The 24954-nt window shown below is 39.0% G+C and overlaps 1 protein-coding gene across 2 annotated transcripts; it reads left to right on the forward strand.

Moving 5' to 3' along the window:
* LOC117305363 (homeodomain-interacting protein kinase 2-like) lies at positions 1-24950 on the forward strand. Of its 2 annotated transcripts, none has more exons than XM_033790230.1 (15): positions 1-342; positions 3619-4606; positions 5995-6118; positions 9126-9245; positions 10901-11043; positions 11711-11839; positions 12367-12538; positions 13267-13452; positions 16457-16558; positions 17010-17189; positions 17615-17739; positions 18180-18306; positions 18714-18859; positions 19916-20212; positions 20874-24950. In XM_033790230.1, exons 2-15 carry the CDS (start codon positions 3621-3623, stop codon positions 22093-22095), a joined length of 4059 nt encoding a protein of 1352 aa, XP_033646121.1. In that variant the 5' UTR covers positions 1-342; positions 3619-3620; the 3' UTR covers positions 22096-24950. The 2 variants fall into 2 exon arrangements, with proteins under 2 accessions (XP_033646121.1, XP_033646123.1); XM_033790232.1 differs by lacking the exon at positions 20874-24950 and adding an exon at positions 20658-20811.
* The last annotated feature ends 4 nt before the right edge of the window (positions 24951-24954 follow it).

Here is a 24954-nt window from a genome sequence, read left to right on the forward strand (position 1 = left end):
ATGAAAGAAGATCGTTAAAGAAAATGGCGCGACATGGGGAGAAAAAACAACACAAAATGCCCCGAAATACTCCACCTCCCCCGACAATCTACGCCTGGAGAACTATTTAGATATTGAACCACCAAGCCGGGGCAAATTTTCGGTGATTTGGTGAATTTCAAGAGAGAAACCGCCTTGATCATTTTGGAGGACATGATAAACGTGTGGTGAGGTTCATTGTCTGATTGTTGGCTGAGTGCTGTGTGTTGCTGAATTCCTGAACCCTCGTGACTGTGTGAATTGGAACTCTATCTCCACCAGGAAAATGCAACAAAAATGCTTTAAATCTGGGACAAATCAAAGGTATTGAAACACTTAATATATCTAGATGAATTAAACTACCTCAATTCACATGAATCATTGATTAATTTGATGAATATTAACATGAAAACGCATTGTGAATTACTTGTTATTATTTTTATAAAATTGTAAAAATAAATAGATTATCATGTACACATCACTGTGTACGTTAACTACGTGTGTGTGTACATGTACATAAATGTTTAGTATGCTGTTATGTTGTGACCAGACTTAACATACAATGGCAGAGCATAGGGGCAAAGCAAGCTTTCCGGATTCCTTTATTTCTAAGGCCATCTCACTGCCAATTGGTAGCTACAGCTTACAACTTTTGCTAAAATGTTGTTGCTGAGGAAGGGTAGAATTTAGAAAAGAAAGGGTCGCACTGTAAAAATAAAAACCATCAAGCAAGATGTTACATTGACAACATCTGGTGGCACTCGCTGGCAACACAAATTCACTGAAAACTACTTTTTTGATACAAATTAGCCCTGTTAGTAGTGGGAATGTGTCTGTGTATTCATTTCACTCTGCTTCTACTTCTAGTCTACAACAATCAAACACAATTTTAGCAATGTTTGTTAATATTTTTAGCTGATATAAGAAGCCGAAACTCATGAGTGTTCATGATCAGGGATGATATGTTCTTCATGTCCATACACTTTTGATTGAAACTGTTGGGCAATCTTCAAGACGGGACCGCAAACTTCAAGATTTTGGGAGTGAAATTTGCGTGCGGCAAATTTGCGCATGCGAGTGAAGTTTGCGCGCTACATTTCGTCAAGCTCGACTCTACATGAACTACACTGTATAAAAATGACCCATAGGGTCACGCTTTCTTGCCCAGTCCCTGGACATTGCCTTATGGACTTTAGTTTCGGTCCTAATTAGGTCCCTTTTAAATTCTCAATGATTCTTTTCGAAAAAGTATGATGTAAAATATAAAGTTGCGAGAACGACTTTTGATTTGTGGTTTGACAATTAATGGGCATGCAGTAAAGGCTGGTCAGAAACAAAATGTTTTTGACAAAACCAAATTGGCGCAAAGCTTGAAATTTGAGTGAAATATCTGGTGCACAGGCTTAAACCTGGGAGCACAAATTCAATTCAGGCTATCAGTAGAAGCTGACGTTGGCGCGAGGATTGAAGTTTGCATCCAACAGAAATACATTTTGGATGGGTCAAAAAATAACAAAATCATGGATGACATAAAAATTTTAACTATCCAAGTCACCTATCTATCTATTGGAAATTAGAGGATTATAGCCAGATCAATAGTTTTAAAAGATTTACCCCTCAGATTTTCAAGGTATTTAAAACATGTTGTGGGAAGTGGTCATCAGTTGTTTACTTTTAGTATGGTTGCTATATAAGACATGAAGCAGGAATCATCTATAGCTGTTGCCATGGCCACCCTGCCAGTCAATTGTTAATAGTTTGCCTGCCAGTCATTTGGTAGGCGGAGGCCCAAACTAGCTTGAGGTGCCATTGTATGGATTATATTGTTTTTGTCTAGAAACAAGATTGGTTGCTGTAGTGATGTTATTCATCTTGATGCAAAATAAGAAAATGAGAAAGGAATTTAAAAATAAGAAACAACACATCATTTCTTCTTTTAGAAGCTTACCATTCACTTTGTAAATGCATGATACTGTATAGTACACGTACATTTGACATGTTAAATGTTAGAGAATCGATGACTTGGGGCCTTGATAATGGGCCCTTTATTGTGGCATTATGAAATGTGATGCCCTTCATAGGTTTACTTGAGTAAGACGTTGATGGTAATTTCAGATCTTAATTGCATCAGATGCTTTTGCACTTCATGAAATAATAACAGCCATACAGTCATTGTCACCAGAAGTCTAAAAAAAAAAACTAATTGCATCATTCATAAATGATTACTGTTGATTCTCTTTTATTAGTTTGAATTGTAGACAGTTTGTTGTCATACATGTAGCGGTGCAACCTTCTGTATATGGGTCAATGTGGAAACTCCCTACAAACAATTGAGTCAGCAATGCATAGCAGCAGTGCTATACAGATGTACAAATAGATACAAAAGGCTTACAAGTATATTGAGAATCAAATGGTTGTTGAGCGTTTATATGTGTAGGCCTAACTGTCTTTCTGTTTGTGTACTGATGCTTTGTAAACCATAACATCCTAATTAGTTCAAGTTGCCAATGGTGATAAGCTGCACACTGAATACACTTACGAACTATATTCACATTTCATGGTAAATGTTAAGTGTGCTAACTGTGCACTGTTTACAGTAGCCAAAGCTGGTCAGTGTATTTGGTTAAAGTTGTAGAACATAGATTTTGTTTATAAATGCAATGACTGATTTTGTGAATACTTAAAAGTTGCTGTACAGTACTAAAAGATGTTTGTTTACATCAGCTTACATGTACATCAGGCCTTATACACAGAGGCAATGAAGGCGACTGTTTCCATGCCCCCCCCCCCCCAGTTGATGCTCCGTTGTCATTGCCTTGGTGCCCTTACAATGCTCTAGTAGAAATTTACAATTTCCTCCCTAAGCGATGAGAAAATGCTTTTGTGCCCTTGCCCTTTCGAAAACGAAGCGTACAGGTCTGTGTAGTGTAAGAGTACGGGGAAGGGTAATAGAATTGGTAGAATCTTGTCCCTAATGTATGCACCATGTGGCCAGCATGAGTCAGGTTTAGCTTCCTTATTCATATCAACTCACCCTACATCAGAACTAAACTATACACTCAACTTTCAATGATTAACACAGATTCTTAAACAATCCCTTTCCACAAGTTACCTTGACATGAGCTGAACTTCCTCTTATTAGAAGTTTTGGAAACTGATTCGTTCATTTGGACTCTGATGATTCGGACTGTTGACTATTTTGTTTGTTTGTTTGTTTGTTTGTTTGTTTGTTTGTTTGTTTGCCTGCATAAATAGCAGCAAGTTCTATTGCTATGAAGTTGCACATGACAGAGGTACACAATATTCAGGCAGATTAACCATGCCATCCAACTTAAGTGGTAATTGCCTCATTGTTTCCAACATGTATTGATCACAACTTGTCAACAGATTATAAACAGAATTCTCTGGACGGCAATTTATTACATTCAACTAATTAGTGCTTTTCTTCTGAAGACGAGCAGAGTATACGGTTTGAGTCGCCGAAACCACACTGGCTCTTTTCAGAGCCAACACTCCCACTAAAGACATTGTTATACCCCCAATATATTGATACTGTCTTTCCTAATTAGTGTTTGTTTGTTTGTTTGTTTATCTTCACAGGTATGACATCGAATGCAAGGTTACAGTTTGGTTCTCAGATCAGTGCATTTTACTCCATCAAGAAATCCGTTGTGGAGAATACAAATAATCTCAACAACAATGACGTGATCCTGACCAATCCACACACTGGTTTGTCTACTAGTACACTGTGTACCGTACCATTAACCCATTCCATTGTCCCTAATGGAGTCAACTATACGTTGGTAAATAACAACAACGCCAGTAGAACACAGAACGTCATCAGGGCATCCACTATTAAGTTATTGGATACCTATCAGAAGTGCAGAATGAAGAGGAAAAGTGACGAGCAGTTGGATAACCACCACGGCCATGAGCAGAAACAAACAAGACAACAACATGTTAATACCAGTAAGAATAACAGTAACAAAGTGAAGTCAACAACATCTAAGAGTTCGTCAGGAGGAGAGGGCGATTATCAGTTAGTTCAACATGAGGTCCTCTGCTCCTTGACCAACCGCTATGAAGTCTTGGAGTTTCTCGGCCGAGGTACATTTGGTCAAGTCGTCAAATGTTGGAAGCGCGGTACTAATGAGATTGTAGCGATTAAGATTCTAAAGAACCACCCATCCTATGCACGGCAAGGACAGATAGAAGTTAGTATTCTCTCCAGATTAAGTGCAGAGAACGCTGATGAGTTCAACTTTGTCCGTGCTTATGAGTGTTTCCAACATAAGAATCATACATGTTTAGTTTTCGAGCTTCTTGAACAGAACCTGTATGACTTCTTGAAACAGAGTAAGTTTCGACCGCTCCCTTTGAAGCATATCCGTCCTGTACTACAACAAGTTCTGGTAGCATTACTGAAGTTAAAGACGCTAGGATTGATCCATGCTGATTTGAAACCAGAGAATATAATGCTGTTAGATCCAGCAAGACAACCATACAGAGTTAAAGTCATTGATTTTGGTTCTGCAAGTCATGTATCGAAAGCTGTTTGTTCTACCTACCTACAAAGCAGATATTACAGGTTAGTCAATTTCATCTACATCTCTATGGCCGTGTCCAAAGCGGCAACTTCAGCTATATCTACGCCTAGATCAGTACGTCTGTTAGGAACTTTGTGTTGAAGAATAGGCAGACATGCACGATCTAGCCGTAGCTGTAGCCAAAGTCCCCATTTCAGACACAGCCTTAGCCAGAGAGGGAGTGTCTGGGTGTACTCTGTTTATAAATTTGGACACCTTGTTTTATCTGTCATTTACATGAACAGTATTGTAGGTGAACAATTTAGACACCCAGTTTTTGAATTTCTAGCAAATTTGGCTAAAACTTTGGTAAGACTAGGTTACAAAAAAGACTCAAACTAGAGACTTTGGTGAATTGTGAATGAAGTTCCAGACATAAAAACAACATTTGTAACCATTGAATTGAACCTAATTGGTTCTCCGATCACCTGCTGTATTGAAGACAATACACACCTGTAAAAATGAGCAACTTTACAACAATAATAACCTTGTCATAGAGTGAATAACAAAGGTCCCAGGGGTTGAGAAACACAACGGAAGGATATTGTAATTGATAGGAGTCTATGTTGATCGACCTAGGATGCTAACAATGTATCCTGCCCTTATTATGGGATATGTTAATGAACAAGGCTAGTCTCTCTCTGCAGCCACTTATGACCTTCCCTTTGGCTGTTTAGAATCCAATAACAAACTGTTGTATATGTACATACAATGTGTAGACCATGTAGCCTCCCATGTAACCTCCCATGTAACCTTCCATGTAACCTTCCATGTAGCCTTTGTTAGCAAATGGAGTGGCCTTTCTTATTCCAGTGCCTTTCTGGCAGGCAAGACACTACACTGGACTTTTGAGAAACAGTTTATTTTGTGTCATACATGTACAAGAGTTCATGCTTCGTTATGAAAGGGGCAATGGCATCAAGGCATTTTCTCCTTTATAAAGGGCACCTGTTAGGAAATTGTAAATTTCTTCGGGAGCATTTCAAGGGCACCAAGGCAATGACCAGGGGGCATGAAGGCAATCACCTTCGTTGCCTCCATGAAGTATCAGGCCAGAGAGTTATAAAAATAACCGGCTTCACAAGCACAAAGATTTGTGAACAAACATTGATAAAACAATGAATTCTAAAAAGGTAAATTGCTTGGCAATGTGAAGCATTATGAACTGTCGGCCAATGCCAGTTTTCTTATAAATGATGTCAATTTTGTTTTGTTAATTTCTTACTTTTGATTCAAGTTGTTTTCTTTGTTGTGTATCTTTTAATCATTTTTATCCATCCTCTAATATTTGTTCCTGATGTTCTCAGTGCTATTTGAGCTGCGCAATGATTTATTTTTGTCAATTTCTGAGTTTTAATTCTTTTCATTTGTATTCTTATTTTGTCTTCAGAGCTCCAGAGATTATTCTTGGTCTACCATTCTGTGAAGCTATTGATATGTGGTCATTGGGATGCGTTGTGGCAGAATTGTTCTTAGGTTGGCCATTATACCCTGGAGCATCGGAATATGATCAGGTAATACACTTAACATTTCATTTTTATAATATTGCCGTATCCGAATTGCCCGCTACACATACGGCTACAGCTTTGATGGACAGGAGTTCCTTAGCAACACACAGCCATAGCCCTAGCTGTAGATGTCAATTCGGATACGGTCTAATACACATATTAGGTACATGCATGGTGTTGGTTACCAGTGCATTACAATGGAGCTATAATGGTATTACAATGGTTGGTAACCAGTGAGTCCACATGTTAAGCATGGAGTGTTGATGTCATTGTCATACCATTATTGATTGACACCCCTGGATTATGGGGAGGGGGGGGGGAGAGGGAGGCTGGAGGTGTAGCCTGGAGGTGGAGCCTGGAGGTGTAGCCTGGAGGTGTAGCCTGGAGGTGTAGCCTGGAGGTGTAGCCTGGAGGTGTAGCATCTACTCCCTATTGTACTTCAATGCTCATTGTTATACCATTATTGATTGACACCCCTGGATTATGGGGAGGGGGGGGGGGGAGGGGAGGCTGGAGGTGTAGTGTCTACTCCCTATTGTACTTCAATGCTCATTGTTATACCATTATTGATTGACACCCCTGGATTATGGGGAGGGGGGAGGGGGGGGGGGGAGGGGAGGCTGGAGGTGTAGTGTCTACTCCCTATTGTACTTCAATGCTCTTATTGGCTTTATGTTGTATTATCTGACAGCAGGCTTGTATGCTTCATTTTTTTACCTTCTTGGTTTACTATTTAGTATTTATAGTAACTTCTTGTTGATTTCATTTTGATTCTGTAGTTTCTTATCAAACATACCATCGCCAGCCAGCAAAGATGCTATCAAATGTAAAAACAGCCCAAACATTAGAGATGTTGTAAACTGATGGAGTTTATGCTGAACTTCTGGTCATCTCTTGATCTGGTACAATGCCGAAGTTTTGACTGTTTAAAACCCATTGTAAATAAGTAGGTTATAGTGTGTATGGGATAACAGTTCAAGTAGGCTATAGTTTGTATGTTGAACAGTTCATCTGCAAGCATTGATCCTGTCCTAGGGACCAGGGTTATTATTATCTGACTTGTTTGTTGTTCTTATCAGGGTCAAAGGTTACTTAAGGATCAGACCATTGTTCAATGGAGAGACAATGCCTAGCCTGGTGGTTTGTGGTTAGACAATTTCTAGGACTTGAAATGTCATGGGATTAACCAAAAGCCCTTTAAACATTTCTTGTTTCTGTAGTCGACTGTTTGTTATGTTTCACTGTATGAGATAAACTGGTTGAAATTGTGCCTGCTAAACCAGAATGTTGATTAATAACCAATATAATGCATTTACTTAGTATATTTAAACTACTTTGTCATGTTTATTGATAGCTCCAAAACAAAGCTATGTGGCTTCCAGTGAAATCTTGTCTGTAATGAATTCATAATCACACAAGACTGACTTGTTTTAGGTGTAAAAGGTCAATAAACAAGCTATACATTTATGACAAGGTGCATGTCTAAACATTCAAACCGAGGACTTTAACAAAAGGGATCCGGGAAAAAGTCACACCGGGGACAGTCCTTGGTAGATTTTGTGTACAACCAATGGGGAGCTTGAAAAATAAACAATGTCCAAACAATGGGAGAACAAAGAGAAGTCCTCGGTCTGCACCATAAACTTTAAACTCACACTCGTGAACCATTTTGTCTTCTATAATAAAGGTCTACATGTACATCAGGCATTTAATTCAGTTTAAATTATTCATGTAGAGTTGGTTCATATTTGGTGACTGACTTATCTAGATGAATCAATAAGTATTTATATTTACAGAAACACATGTTTTATGAAGATCTTTTTTGGCAATATTGAAAACAATGAGCAGTACAAGTTTATGAGTTGGTCGGTTTTAGGCCCATTGAAAATTAAAGGGTTAACTGTTACAAGGAATTGGGTGACTTAGGCCTTTTTTTAAACCACAACTTTGGCTTTAGATTTGGCTCAGGCTAGCTGACAGCCAATGGGACAATTGCGCGTGTCTTGCATATGTGCTCAGGGCTTCAGACGAGAGGACAGTCCGAAACCGATGTCAAAGCTGAAGCCATGGTTCAAAAAGGACTAAGTTGTAAATGGACAGTAAAACTTTGACCCTATAATAATCCTGGTTTTCTGAATTGCATGGCTGGCCTTTTATGTGATGGGAAGCTTTTAGTTAGTATAGGAATAGCTGAATTTGCAAGGTTTGTGTTTTCTTTGAGGCTATGCAGGTCGTTTGCAAATTGCTTCCTTTTCCTGCTCCAAGGGCAGTAAGAATGATGAGATTAAAGTAGCTTTACACCTTCTATATCTTATCTCCACCATGCAAAGTTTCAAATCCTACTTAGATTTACATCCTTAATCAGGCTGAAATTAGCATCAATATCTGCACATTCAGTGCATTTATATCAAGTGTCAAGCTTAGATAAAAGAACAACAACAACAACAACAACAACAACATCATCTCGTAGAATTTAGTAATTGCTAGGTAAAGATGATATCATTCACAATGTCATCAACAATCAGGGCCCAGTGATTTCATGGCTCTGCTTACTGATGAATTCTGCGCGTACAATCACCATTCTCTGCTTACGTGCAAGCGCTGAGTTTCTGCGCTAGCTGTGTAAGCAGAGAATGCCTAGTAACGTGAAGTACGCACAAGCCAAATTTCTTGCTTACTCGTGAAATGCGCTTGACGTAAGCACAGAATTCTCTGCTGTTGTTCTTTGCTTAAAGTAAGCAGAGCCATGAAATTGGGACATATTCTTGCTTAGATTCACTGCCAATTACATATTGAATACTATTTGACTACTTCTTTGAAGCACACTTGTTTACTCAGTACATAACTTTTGTAGTTAAATACATTCCCACAGGAACTTACTCATTCCAATTAATCTCAACAGGTGTTAAAATAAAGTTCACCAGAGGTTAACAAAGATCACCTAATGGTTAATTACTGTAAGTAAATTGAGTATAGAATATAAAACAACCCAAACTTTTTCCTTTTTTTTCAGATTCGCTACATTACACAAACCCAGGGCCTACCAGCTGAGAATCTTCTGAGTTCTGCAACTAAAACATCTCGATTCTTCAAGAGAGATCATGATACAAACTTCCCTCTCTGGAGGATTAAGGTACATCAAGAAGTCTTATTCCTCTACAATTAAACAATCTAATAGACCCTCTTGCACAACGCGCAGCGCGCGCATCTCCTGTCTGCCATTTATTATGTCAAAACACGCACAAATGGAATGGACTCCCCCAAAAAGGTAGGATTGGTAGATGCGCATTGTTCTCAGATGCGTGCACCTGTGTACCGTTCTTTTGTACATGTTTTAACACCCAAAATTGCATACAGGAGACATGCGTGTATGTGCTCTTGGTATTGTGAATAGGGTCTATGAAATAATTGAATACGTTTTGTTTCAGGACTGTAATTACCAGGAGGTCAGTTGTTAACAATTTCATGCCCGATGGTGTACAAACTGTTGAGTTGTTAAAGTCGGTTTACTAGTGGTTAGTTGTGGGTTGACTGTAATGTACATGTTCTTATGGATCGTATGATCCATTTATAACCTGCCACATCCATCCTGTGTGTTATGACTCATCAACATGTAGCTAAAAGTCCATAGCTTTAAAGGAACTATCTTCCTTGTACAGCAGAGCAAAATGCTAAATGTACACAAAATGTTTGACGAACTACTCCAAAATCATCATTTGCTTCTCAATACCATTCAGCGTGCCCCAAATTTGTTGTCTGAATATTTTGCTATGCAAATATGCTGGAATAAATCTTTCCCTGCCTACCATACAATGATTTTACAAACTTGAAATTTGGGAAGTACAATTGTGTATCTGACCCAAGGATTGTTCTGGTCAAAGGTCAAGAAGTGTCGATTTGATTGTCAGTGCGTAATTAAATAACCACTGGTAGGATAAACAAGTGTCAATGGTACTACAGGTTTGGATGGTGTCCAGCAAAATTGAATAGCAGAAAAAAATATACACTGAACTTATTTTTTTGCACACTAAATGCTAACGTTGAGTAACAAATGGTGGTTTTTGAATAGCAACTGATACATTTTGTGTAGCATTTTGCTCTCCTACACAAGGGGAATTGACCCCTGGTACTCACTTTTCAAAGCAGTAGGTAGCCATTTGTTGTTTTCTCATTTTACTGAGTGTCTATTAAGATAAGATAGTTGCAGGATACAGCCAATGCCTTGACACAAATTACAGTCATCTTATCTTGTCAACATTAATCAACATATCCAAGTGCAAACTCAGACATATATGCCCAGTAACCAGCTAGAAACCATAGCATTATGCATACTGCAACCTTCATCTATACATAATTACGTGAGTTTGTGAAGTCCAGGTTAAAGCTAAAGATATCCGTATTGGTTCAATAAAGTGAGTTGTATGGGACGGGGGTTTATGCCTATCTTGTCTGTCAGTCGCATCTTCCTTCAATCAAGTTCATCAGCTAGAGTTAAGAATTCCAGATGTTTTACTAGGTTCAACAGGGATGCCTCAAAATGGTGTCATCAATTACTTATTTAGAGTATGTTGTCATGGTTTTGTATGCATTATACAGGCCTGCACGATTCGTTTTGGAAAAGGGCAAGGGCACCAAGGCATTTTCTCCATGGTAAAGGCACTCTGTGAGATTGTAAACTTCTACTGGAGCATTTCAAGGGCACCAAGGCAATGACCAGGGGGCATGGAGGCAATCGCCTTTTTAATATCTGCTTTTGTACTTTTGTTGATTCTGGTTTTATTTCCTTAGGAAACCAATGAGCATGAATCTGAAACTGGCACTAAAGCAAAGGAAGCAAGGAAGTACATGTTCAACTGTCTGGATGATATTGCTGCCGTTAATTTCCCATCTGATCTTGAAGGAACGGAATTACTAGCTGAAAAGGCTGATAGGTAGGTACACATATTGCGTATGTTCATCTGAGATTTAAATAAATCAAATTGTTACAGACCAGTTTGCTTCAATTTTGAGTGAACAAGGGCACTGGCATTCTCTTCTATGAGGAAACTTTACTTTTCTACTAGAGCATTTCAAGGGCACCAAGGCAATGACCAGGGGGCATGGAGGCAATCGCCTTCGTTGCCTCTATGAAGTTTCTGTTTCTACTGGAGCATTTCAAGGGCACCAAGGCAATGACCAGGGGGCATGGAGGCAATTGCTTTCGTTGCCTCTGTGAAGTATCAGACCTGTTCATCTAAGATTAAACATCATATTGCACAATTTCATGACTCTGCTTACTGCCTAATTATGCGCTTACGATCATTCACCATTCTCCGCTTATGTGCAAGCATAAATTTCTGAGCTAGCCTTAAAGTCAGTGTAGAATGCCTAGTAACGTGGAGTAGGTACGCGCACAAGACAAAATTACCTGCTAACCATTGAAACACACTCGACGATAACACAGAATTCCCTGCTTCCACAAGCGCCGATTCTTTGCTGACGGTGAGCAGAGCCATGAATCTGGGTCCTGCTCTCTTGTAGATAAAATATTTCATATTATGGCTTTGGTTACATTCAGTGTTAGTTTACTAATGTGTTAATGACATTTATCTTGTGCAGACGTGAATTTGTGGACCTATTGAAGAAGATGTTGACGATTGATCCTGATAAGAGAATCACACCATTAGAGGCAATCAATCATGCGTTTGTAACACTCGGACATCTTGCTGAGTATGCTCACTGCAGAAAGTAAGCAACACATCAATTCGGTTTTTCTGCAATTATTTTCCCAACAAATTTTTTGAAAGAAAATAAGCTGTTGAAAATGCAGTCTATTAAGGAATGCACGCAATTCTATATGGGGTGTTTAAACAGATGATATAAATGCAGAAAAAAGGTGTTTGAATATAGGCATGACCCGGGAGCTTACGCATGGGGTTATTCTACGCAATCAATACATGCCAGTACTCAATGTAAAAGCCAAATCCTATTAATAGGAAATCGCTTGATTTGTTTTACAGATTTTCCTACTTTATAATGATTGAAATAAAAGAGTGGAGACTCAGTCGTTATCTTTGGTTTAAGACCTTGCAGGGTCGTGGCTGTTGATAAAGGACCTCACCTTCATGGCCAAGACCCTGCTGTTTTAAATGGCCGCTTAAGACCTCATTGCCTTATCTTTTATTCCCTTATTCAAATATCATTATCAGGTTTATCAAACCTAATAGTTTTTTTGTTTAAAATGTTCTAAATGTGTTTTTCTTCCTATTTAATAGTGTGAAGTCGAGTGTTCGTAGCATGGAAGTTTGTAAGAGACCAGGTCAGATCTATGATGCTAATACATCGGGTATTCCAGCCAGCTTCGCTGGTGTGATGCCAGTAACATCTAGTGCAGGCAATTTGAATATTGCGTTCAATAATCAGCTTAATGCTGCTCTGCAGAATCAGGTAACTCTTCACATGTTTCTACTTCTGCTTCATACTTCCCTCCAATGCGAAACGAATATTGACGCCAAAAATTTGCAACGAATAATTTGCATCAGTTGAAATGTGTTCAACTCTTTTGCGAAAACTAATTTTGTTTTTTACCCATACACCGATGTGTGTAGGCACTGTATACTCAGTACTTTCCCGAGTCCTGTGAAAAAATTATCACAGGCATGTTACTCGGGAAACATTCGCTGTGAAAACAGCAATGTGACGACAAAATTCGCTTCGCAATCGCAGAAAGTATGAACCAGGCTTAAGTCTTCGAATGAGCATTTATGTCCTGACAGTGTATACGCTTGGTAGTCACTCTTAAATATAATGGCAAAAACAACTTCATGTTACAAGCCTCCAGCAACTTTCGATAGCATAAAGCATTCTGAGAAACATTTCACTCCAAAGTTAGGTGTTTTTTGGTAAAAATATATAAATATTCATTTCCCAAACTTTTCGGCCTTGTCTCAAAAACGCAATGTAAGTTTTGTTTTATACATCTGCATTTGTTCATGTTAAAAAAAATCAGTTCCAGAAATCAAAAGTATTCTTTGCCTTTAATCTGGTCTTACTTTTGTACTTTCTTGGTATTCCTGCAACTACCTTTTTGTCGTACATTGTCATCATTATTTCTATTTCCTTAAACCACATTGATTAATTTCCTTTAACCACATTGATTAATTTCCTTTAAATAGGGTACATCTCAGACAATTACAACGTCTGTAAGACCTCAAGGAAATGAGTTCCCATTTCTTCAATATCATCTTCAGTCTGGTCCTTACATTCCGTATCAGCCACCACAAATTGCACAGAGAGTATCACAAAATGTACAGCAGCAACAAGGAGGGAGTCAGTACCCCAGACCAGATCCATTTCAACAGGTAAGGAGGTTAAAGGTCATTGTAAAATAATTGTTAAGTAAACCTTGCTATAGCTCTGGGATGTATAAAAGACCATCAAGACAGTTGCTATGTCAACAAATGGTTCGGGGCAAGAGTTTGTACAGCAACCATGGTTCCATTGCTCCATACACCCATTCAGAATCCTGATGGGTGTTCACCACCTTAAATAAAAAGCAAAAGCTTGCCCCGAATCATGTGACATAGCAACTGTCTGGATAGTCTGAGGAATACAAATGTAACTTTAGGGTGACTTGTGATCAAGCACATCTATGTATTGGACAACATTCAAATCTAACTTGCAAATGGCTTATTGCCAAGGAAACCTTGCTGTAGTTGTTCTGAAATGTAGAAAGGAGACGCTTTGAATATTCCCAAACTAGATCTGAAAAAGTGAGTTGTGCTGAACTTTCTGCACTTCCTTCCAATGACTCAACTTAGACTTAAGAAGCCATCTGCTTTTAGGGGCTGTTGCACATATCCGCTTTAAACACAACACCCAAATCCTTTAAAACAGCCACCCCCAAAACAAGTCCTACTTAATCAGTCCATAGTCCCAAACACCTATACTTTCCTAGTGAGCTAGGAATTATCCATTACTAGATAGAGGTGGTGTGTACTTTGAGGTGTCAATAGTGTGTCAAGTTATTCCCAGGTGGCAGTTATTTTGATGTAAGTTGTAAGATAGACTTCCTGTTTAGAGATCATTGGTGTCATAGCTAGCTACCTTCACTGTTAAACAGTTTGACCCTCTCAAATGCAGCTAAATTTGTGTATCCATTAGACTTTTTTTTAGAATACCACAACTTTTCTGTAGAATTATAAGATTAAATCCAATGGGTACGCATGGTAAACTGACCTTCCTGTCAACCTACCGTGACCGTGATGTAAAACTAACAGGTCGAAATAGGTTGTAGAAAACTTCCTTGAAGCCATGGTAACTTATCATTGGCGCTAAAAGTCCAATAGGAATGCTATAACAACACCACTTCATGTATACGTCACAACTATAAACCGAATACGCGCAAATTGTATTGTACCATGTCTTGTTTGCACTGGTGGCATTGTGGTAATCAGACTGTATGCAGCGGGCTACATGTAGCATGCAATAACAAAGCTACGCTCAGAGCATCAGACTGTATGCAGCGGGCTACATGTAGCATGCAATAACAAAGCTACGCTCAGAGCATCAGACTGTATGCAGCGGGCTACATGTAGCATGCAATAACAAAGCTACGCTCAGAGCATCAGACTGTATGCAGCGGGCTACATGTAGCATGCAATAACAAAGCTACGCTCAGAGCATCAGACTGTATGCAGCGGGCTACATGTAGCATGCAATAACAAAGCTACGCTCAGAGCATCAGACTGTATGCAGCGGGCTACATGTAGCATGCAATAACAAAGCTACGCTCAGAGCATCAGACTGTATGCAGCGGGCTACATGTAGCATGCAATAACAAAGCTACGCTCAGAGCATCAGACTGTATGCAGCGGGCTACATGTAGCATGCAATAACAAAGCTACGCTCAGAGCATCAGACTGTATGCAGCGGGCTACATGTAGCATGCAATAACAAAGCTACGCTCAGAGCTTTTGTCAGTCTCGTCCAGTTGCTGCAGTTCCGCTACTGTACTAAAAATAGATACATTATAAAAAGGTCTCTATCGAAAAATGTATGTGAAAATGATTGCCTCTCTAAAGAGTAAAGTAATTAAAACTGAGCTAATTAAATTTCCAACGACTGAATCTAAGAGTGTGATGTTGAGGAAAGTCACACTTAGAAGGAAACGACAGATAAAATTACTCTTTCCGGTCTCACTACACTTCACTGCTACAGTCTGTGCTACAATCTTTATATTAATTACTGTCAAACATGTGGAAGCAATACTGATTCCCTTGACACAAAGTCATGTAAGTTACGTAACGTGTACAATCCACTATGGTGACAAGAGTTTGCTTTTAAAAATAATAATAGTGGCTTGTTGTTTAGCGCACATATCAATCACTCATTGACGCTCGAGGCGCTTTAGCATACAGTTATTTCCAGCATTATGAGATCTACTCCTTTTACATAGCACCATGTAATGGTTTACAAGGTGCTGTGGTGCAATATGCTGCCAATCAAACCAGGAACACTGGGACGAACCCCTTCTCTTTTCGATAACTGCACTGGGTTGTTTTACGTGCAGTACACAACACACAGGACCAACGGCTTTCAGCCCATCCCAAGGACGAAGCAATGGTTAAGTGTCTTGCTTAAGGACACAAGTGTCATGACTCCAACCCACACTCTGCTGATCAGAAACACCAGAGTATGAATTCAGTGCTCTTAACTTTAGCCCTCTTGTGTACATTTTGATACGAGGTAAATCCATGATCAAGCTAGCCCCTAGTTCTTATCAATGTCACATGTACTTGATTGTGATTTATCTTACATTACACGTACACATACTTCCTGAATTAGTCATAGAGTTAATGTACAGACCAGAACATTATAGAATCTAGGGCAAACTTCCAAATATGGAACACAAAGTAAAACAGACTTTGTTTAAAGGAACATTACAGAATTGGTTTTTGCTAACAAAGCACTTTATTTAATTATACTTAAACTGACAAACCTGTAGCAGTTTGTGATCGATCGGCCCTCTGGGTCACGAGAGAATAGTGAACAACTGATTACACATTTTGCATGACATCTATGCAAAAAAAACATGAATAAAACGCTCACTGAGCGATGAACTCCAAACACAAAATTAGATTATTTGTTTCTCATCAAATATGACATTTCAGACAGAAATATTTCAAGGGATATTTTCTACTATATCATCATTAGACCGTGTAAGTTTTATGTGAATCTTTGATCTTCACAATTTGTTTTCTTACCAATTCTGTAATATTCCTTTAAAGGTTGCTGTTTTCAACAAAAAACTAACCTTCCTAAGGTGAATTCCATATTAATCTCGTTTCACTTCATTTTTTTTAGTCATTACAGATGTACCCTTTGAGAGTTGAGAATAGTGTTCCCATAGTAACACAAACTCCACAACATCAGTCACTAACAATACAACATCAAGTGTTTACACAGGTAAGACCACAAATTGTCATGGCAACTGTTGAGTTTGATATTAAAACAATCCAACAATAGCCATCAGTTTTAACCGTTGTAATGTGATCATTTGATTCTTTGTACAAACAAAAATACAACTGTCTTCAATACCAGGTCCCCAAACTGACCTGGGGGCCAATTTTATTTGTGGTCACCTGTCTCGCTTACCGGCAAGTACCGAATGTCTGCCCAGAATGCCTAGTAACGTGGAGTACGTATGCCCACAAGCAAGAACTCCCTGCTAACACATAATGTCTGCTTGACATAAGGACCCATTCTTTGCAGTATTAGCAGAGCCTTGAACTTGGACAAAATCAATGTTTAAAGACTAAAAATAAACAAAGCTTTTTGACTGAAAGTATTTCTGTATTTAATGTTGTAACCCTATTATTATGCCATACACACTTATGATGTATTTATTTTGATTTAGAACTCTGGTTTGAATGGTCATCACAACGGATCAGTAGTCGTTGGTCAGCATCATCAAGCCGGTGGTCCTACTCACTCTTTACAGCCCATTGCATTACCAATGTCAATGAATAATGGAACAGCACAACCAGGATGGCCTGGACCAGCTGGAGTCGCTCAGAATCAAACTGTTCTACTCAGGGTATGTCTATTATATAGCTTTCTAAAACTCCTATCACACTATCGGTGGTGTAGCCGCGGTTGGCAGTCCTGCCAAGGACTCCTATCACACTATCGGTGGTGTAGCCGCGGTTGGCAGTCCTGCCAAGGACTCACAAGTTTTGCCCAGTACTCTTAGCAAAATACATTGTGCCGCGCAGCACAGCTTTCCCACATAATAAATCAACATATTGTCCACTGTGCGTTGATCTGAGACACAGCTAATGATAGGGAGTATCAAACGTCACAGAAAAAGAACATAGTCAAACGGCCATCACAAAGATTAATTTATAGTAAATCACAAAATTTAAAGAGATGTAGGCTTTGATTGCGGTGTGTGTGTGACATATCCATGTTTCTTTGCCAATGATTTAGGTCTCATCTCCTAATGTTTTTTTTCTCTCTCAGAATGGTCCTGTCCAATCATGGCCCTCCAGTGGGCAGATGTTTCTATCACCATGGCAACAAGGGGCAACCGCTATAGCACAACAGCCTGTCATTCCGGAGACACAACCTCTTGCAGAAACTTGGAGGTCAGTCAATTATCCTCTTGAACTCAACAATTATTTGAGTCACATGCCTGTATGCTTCGTTTTTGAAAGGGCAAGGGCACCAAGGCATTTTCTCCTTAGTAAAGGGCACCCTATGAGTCAATTGCAAATTTCTACTGCGCACAGAAGTTGAAGTGCAAGCAACTGTAGTCATGTCATGAACACGACTTTCGACTTATCGCACGTGATAACTTTGTTATACCTGGTCTACTCTGCGCTGTGCTATGAAAAAGCTGTTGGTAATCAGCGATGTGACTGTGCCTTGTAGGTTGGTTCCAAATAGTTTACTTCATTGATAAACTGTAAGACAAACTATGGTCAGCAATAGTTCTTGCATGAACTTGGCTATAGTGGAAACGCTAAGTCTTCTATCATTGTGAATGACAGTTGTGACAATGTGACAATGTTTTCTTTGTTAACAGACGGCAGTATGTGCCAGCAGCAGCAATGTCATGGAGACCGTCTGACGATCCTACCTTCATATCAGCCGAACCAAGTCCTGCTATGTTTCATATGGATGTAGAAGGCATTTATGATCATGTTGTTGAGGTAAGATTCAATTTCACCAAACTCTTCCTAACTTAAGATTAATTAATCTTAGGACTTGGGACGGGTTAAGTTCCGTATCCATAGACCTTTGGACACATTGTAGTATTAGTTGAGCGAGACGTTGTCTTCAGCCAACACCATCTCGGGAAACTCTAATGCTCATCTTCATAGCATCCCGGTTCAGCATCAGCATCCACAGTTCAGTTGTTTTTTGTTTTGTTGCGTACTTCTTTTGCTGAACTACGCATTGAACCCATCCTAAAATAGGAAAGGTTAATCGTTCTAACGATAGCGGGTTAATCCTAGCGTTTTGTGAAATCAGCTGCAGGACATGATATCATGTCTGTTGTGCAACGTTAATAAAAACAATGGCCTAAATCTCTGTTGTTTCTATCTTTGTTTTACAGAGGTCACAATATGGAGGTCATTTCCATCCTATAATGCCCTTGACTCCCCAGCATGCTTTGCAACAATCCCAGTGGAGTTCTAATCTACCGCAATCCACAGCGAGGAGCTCACATACAAGATTGGCTCGCAAGCAAGGAGGGCAGAAGTAAGTGTGAACTAGGCCTGAGCGCGACTAGTGAAATTTACTATTTACTAATGGACTAGTCTTACACTAGTCGCGAGTAATTTATAATTCTCAAGATGCATTGTGGCAATATAGAAAAATTCAAGCTAAAAGGATTGAAGGATTGTGTCACTGATGTCTGATAGTGTTTTGTATGTAAATTATGTTGTCGTAAATAGTCATGAGCGACACAACTGGTTCACCAAGCAGGTAGTCGTGACCATTTTTTAGTAGTCGCAACTATTTGTTGTTGAAAAGTAGTTGAAAAGGTAGTTGCGACTCGACTATAGCAATCAATAGTCAAGATTACGGCACAAGTCGTCCAGGCATAGTGTGGACCTTAGGGAAATCACATTGCCTGAAAAAAAATTAAGATTGCATCTTTAAGACAGGCTTCTCAAGTTCCAAAGCTAAAAAACCACAATTTATAGAGGTATGACTTTTTACAAATAAATCAAGTTTTTACATGACTTCGGCCGTTTCATGACGGTAAAAAATTACCGACTTCCTTTAGATTTGAACCAGAAGAAGTTAGTGTGGCTATAAATAACTATTTGGATCAGCATATGGTGTATGAGTCAGATGTAGTCTCTCTCTCCAGCCGTTCCACTGGAATTATACAACCTTTGTATATCAAATATGGTATAACTGCATATTGACGGAGTTTATGCCAACTTTGAACCTGAGGCACTTTGTAGGAGTCTAGTTAATCTTCCCATATTACTGTGTTAAGAAAACAATATTAAAACGATATAGTAAAGGTAAGCAGTGTTACCTTGTAAAGAAAAACTCTAAATTAGTTGGGGTGGTTCTAAAAAGAACCATTGGCTTCAACTCGACGTTTCGGTCAGTATGCTCTGAAACGTCGAGTTGAAACCAATGGTTGATATAGTAATAGTTTGTGGGAACACCATGTAATGATAATCTTGACCACACACCTTTACTATATCGTATTTCCGCCATGCAAAGGTTCAAATCCTACTTGATATTAAAATGGACTTGAAGCTTATTCCTTGATTGTTTGTTTTCTGATTATAGGACACATACTGCAGCATTTAGCAGCAGTTTATCCCCTCAGAAGTCAAAGCGAGTCCGAGGTAGTTCCCCTCCTTCAACTATCACCCAACCTCCAACTACATCAACTAAAGCCTCAACAACCCAAGAAAGTACAAGGTTCAATCGCAGTACTAAACAGGAGGCTGCTAACCTCAAGACAGATGATTCTTATTCTGCTAAGCGTGAACCGATAGTAATACCAGACTCTCCTAGTCCGGTACCTAGTGTTATTACAATAAGTAGCGATAGTGAAGATGAACCAGAGAAGCTGACTAAAGGGTACGTATTCATATTTTCACTTCTCTCTAGATATTGCTAAATGGTATGTAACAAACTTTTCACTGCCCAATTTCATAAAGCTGCTTAAGCAGAAAACATTGCTTAAGAATTTTCTGCTTAGCAGAAATGAGTAGGATACCAGTCACAAATTAGACGTGTGACATACCAGTTTGGCTGGTAACCTTATTTTGGTAAGTACTTAGCTACTTTTTGTGCTAAAGTAACTCTATGAAATTGGTCCCAGTCCTCTTTGAATAGTACGAAGGCATGAGATAAGGGATGGGGTAAAAACGCCCCTTTTAAATCCAAGAAAGTAACCATGAAGTCATGTCTTAAAAGTGAAGATAAGATGTGTAAAACCTGCATTGACAAACACTATCACACACTCCTGCTTACTAAGTAACCATGAAGTCTAATTGTTTGTAAACGGTTTTCCTTGTCTTAGATGTGAAGATAAGATGTGTAAAGCCTGCAATGATAACACTATCACACACTCCTGCTTACTAAGTAACCATGAAGTCTAATTGTTTGTAAACGGTTTTCCTTGTCTTAGATGTGAAGATAAGATGTGTAAAGCCTGCAATGATAACACTATCACACACTCCTGCTTACTAAGTAACCATGAAGTCTAATTGTTTGTAAACGGTTTTCCTTGTCTTAGATGTGAAGATAAGATGTGTAAAGCCTGCAATGATAACACTATCACACACTCCTGCTCTTTAAGTAGCACCAATAGCATCTTAAGTCCATCTCCTCAGCAACCTCATCCCTACGCCTCCTCTTCCTCATCATCATGTGATTCATCACTCGGAGTCTCGCCACTCAAGATAGACTTGGAGAAGCTACAGAGACAGAACGTGGTGAGCTGTGTGACTATTGGAGACACACCGGACGGGAGCCCCCATCCGGCGTCTACTAATGGTAATACAGAGACAGGGTATGGTAGAAAGAATCTATATCATAGAGATATGTCAGAGGGTTTAAGTAGTAGAAAGGAACCTCAAGTTATTGTAAACATACCTGAAAGTGGGACTGTTAGGTTTCAAGAACGAGTAAAGAAAGAAGTACACAGTGACAGTCAAGAAGAAGTCTTACATCCATTAAGGAAAGCTCAAGGTAGAGATTTAGTCTCGGCTTTAAAGAAAGAACGACCGGCTCATCATTGTTCAGATTCAGCTATTGCTTTTATTAATCTTCCTCCCCTGGAAGTTGATGCGTTACCCATAATGCAACCACAGAAGAGTTGTAATAAGAATGTCGGTGGTACGACTCTTCCAGCGTTACATCGAAGCCCAGCACACCATCGCCAACGACCGAGTACCTTGACATTATCAGCGCAGCAACAATCATCAAGAGGTCAAAGGTCAACAAGGGCTGAGCCAATGACATCACAGGTACAGAGGTCACAGCATGAGAGAGTTGATTTACATGGTGGTATCCCTGTCTATACATCACCTACAGTAACCCTTCCACCGTATTTCCAACAGCATAGTAGTCCCAGTCATAAACCTAAGACGACTCAATCCCATCATGTTGGTACGGCTCAATCTAACGGTCAATATATCTACTCTTATGGCTCTACACCAGGGATTAATTCCCCAGTGACTACGACTCTCCCACCCCCAGGCCCACACATTCATTATAAATCTTCCTTACCGTCTCATATTCCACATCAAGCTGTTCTTCATTCACCAACCATCCCATCAGCTTCAACCACCTACCACCCTGCTGGTATGGCCCCGCCCCCTGCTCATTACCACCCTCAGTACAACAGACCTGTCTACCTACGCTCACCATCCGGTAACATTTACAGTACGTATCCCTTAAGCCCAACCAAGACACATCCGTACCAGTACTTGTACCAAGGGTTCTCTGCCGATTGACTTGTTGCCTTGCGAGACAAATTTGCTCAACTCCATATGTAGGAATGTCCTCTCAGTGTTGAGGGCGTAAAATGGACTGATAGACGCAAAAACGGGTGATATGCAAACTATGCATTAATGTAAATCAACTTCGTATACATTATGAATTTCCCTAATAGTCTTTAAAGGCAATTACTGGTCAGTGTGTCATGGTAAAAGGGTCTTTAAAAACCAATCAATTAAAGGGTGAAGCAGGTGTAGCTATAATTAGTTGATATTGGAGTTTAAACAAAGTCATTCTTACTTGGGTGACATGATATGAATGGGTTTACATAATTTTCATGTCATTATTTAATGATATGAGAAATATTGACACACGAGGAAGATTCTTAAATACTATGTTCGTGTCCCGTGTAAATCTGCAATACTTTTTATGACAAATAAAGAGGCATGATACAAAATCACTAAAAGCAGTCAAATCTGCCACATTTTGTTCATATTTTAAGTTGAGGGAGTTTGCTTCGCAGTTTTCCCAATAAATTGATTGGGAAAATGCATGTTGTGTCCGATATGCAATTGTGTGCATAATTTTTTATAATGGCTACAGTGGATACCGTTTTGTGTGAAGTAAAAATCAGTCCAATGTTAAGGATGGAAACCATGTACAGTGTTTCTAGTAGATAGTTTATTGATGGTTGATGTTTTTATGGATTCTATGAGATGTATTTCCACAGAGGAATAATATCTTATTGTTTGAAGAACAGAAATTTGAAGACAGAAAGATTTGCTAACTGTTTGTCATCTTAGGGTATGTTGTACCTAGACTTTAACTTTACTGCATGCGGTGTATTTTTTAGTTGTTGTCTGAGCTTTTTGATTATGAATTTGATGTGTTTGATGTACACAAGGTTAATTCACATTAGCATTGAAGACTTTGTTTCCATTTTAAATGTTTCATATTTAAACAGTATATAAAGGTTGTGTGCATTGGACAAGTTATTGTTTAAACTTGTTTTATTGGTACAATTTGGTGTTGCATGTTTGAATTTATAATAATCCAAGAACGATACTGTGCCCGTGTAGTCCATAGTAGATTTTAAAATTGTAGTTGCTTTGATTTTAATCCTGTTTTATGACTGATATTTTAGTTCCATGTGAGCATTATACACATGGTGATTGTACTTGTATCTTATTGTCAATACGTATCGATACCAATTGATTTTTTGTAAAGTTCTATCGTAACCACCCCAGTTGTAATTATACTTGACTTGTAGAGAATGGAATAATGTACAGTATATAAGTACTGGTATTTTGGGGACCAGTTGTTATAAACTACTTCCCCTTGTGTAATAATATCAGATGTAGAATTAACCAATGAATAGAGAATTGATACAAAGACAAATACTTGTAGATCTTGCTAAGTAAATTTATCCAGTGGTAACACTAGAGCATTGTACATTTGTAGATGAAAAAAATACTATTTTTATGACAAAGGGATTGATAATGGTATAATTGCAATGAATAGTTTGTGGTTTGAGGTGGGTTGCCTTTAAGCGCTGTGTGTTTAGCTAAATTTAGATTTGTCATTTTGTCCAGCAATGTGTGCTGAATGTTTGTGATCTCCCTTTTGGAGTGATGCAACTATTTGAGTTTAGTGTAAAATATGTCATAGTGTGCCGAACCTTTATGCTTCAATCCTCAATGGACTGCAAATCACAATAACATTGACTTAACAACTCAATGTTTCCATCAGTATGCTCTGATGGTCTTCAAGTGAGTCGCTAACCACCAATTCTTTTCAGAATCAACAATCCTTAAAATAGATAGTTCACTAGATAGTAAAAAGTTTCAGATGCTACGGAGAGCAAAGTGGTTTTGGATTGAAGTATGCAAGATTTGTTCTAATAATAGACTAACTGTAGCCAGTGAGTACAATGTACGGCACCCAAACTCAGTAGTGCAGTGATACATTGAAGTACATAGCTTTATTAATGTTAACAAGTAAATTCTAAAGCTGTGATCGTAAAAAGTTAATAAGATTGGTTGTATAGAGATGGACTATTTTTGCTAGACACTTTGATGTTTTTTGCTGTCTCTTCTAGATTTGGAAATGACAGAAACTTACTTGGTTTACGACTCTCAGTGTCTTTCCCGCCATGGCTGCTGCATTGATTCAAAGTGAGGCATAGGTCAAATCAGTTGTGGCTGATCTAAGGCTGTGTCTAAACAGCGGCTACAGCTACGGCTAGATCGTGTGCATCTGGCTATTCTTCAACATAGACGGACGCACTGATCTAGTCATAGCTGCCCCCTTCTCTGGCTAAGGTTGTTTCCGAAAACAGGACTACGGCTACAGCTACGGCTAAGTCACGCACGTCTGCCTATTCTTCAACACTTGAAGACTCGCTGATATAGCTGTAGCCAAAGTCGCTGTTTCGGACACGGCTAGTGTTGATTTTTATGATCCGAATCTTGACTTTGAATCCAAGATGGCATACAGGGTAGCCAAGTCCATCCAAGTCTAGTGCCGTCCGATATACTAATCTGAGGCAAATGTACATACACTAAGTATCTAGAGTGTAGAATGATATGCAGTACATGGTCATCTTGATTTATAAATATCTAATAAGAGTTAACTTTAGAGGAAGTTTTTTTTTAATAAGTCTGCACATTTCATAAAAGTTGGTTGGTGCTTCTACCATTAATGGAATATTTTATGAACAGTATTTTATAGATTTTAGGATTTTAGATTGAATGAAGATCTTTGTATCTGATGAAGTCTTGTGAGGATGTTCAGATGGAGGTAAAACTTGTAAATCTTCTTTATGGACGATCCTTTATACCTTATGTCTTACCCCCCCCCCCCCTCCCTCCCTCCCT

Source organism: Asterias rubens, chromosome 22 (genome assembly GCF_902459465.1).
Source record: "Asterias rubens chromosome 22, eAstRub1.3, whole genome shotgun sequence".
Taxonomy (NCBI): Eukaryota; Metazoa; Echinodermata; class Asteroidea; order Forcipulatida; family Asteriidae; genus Asterias; species Asterias rubens.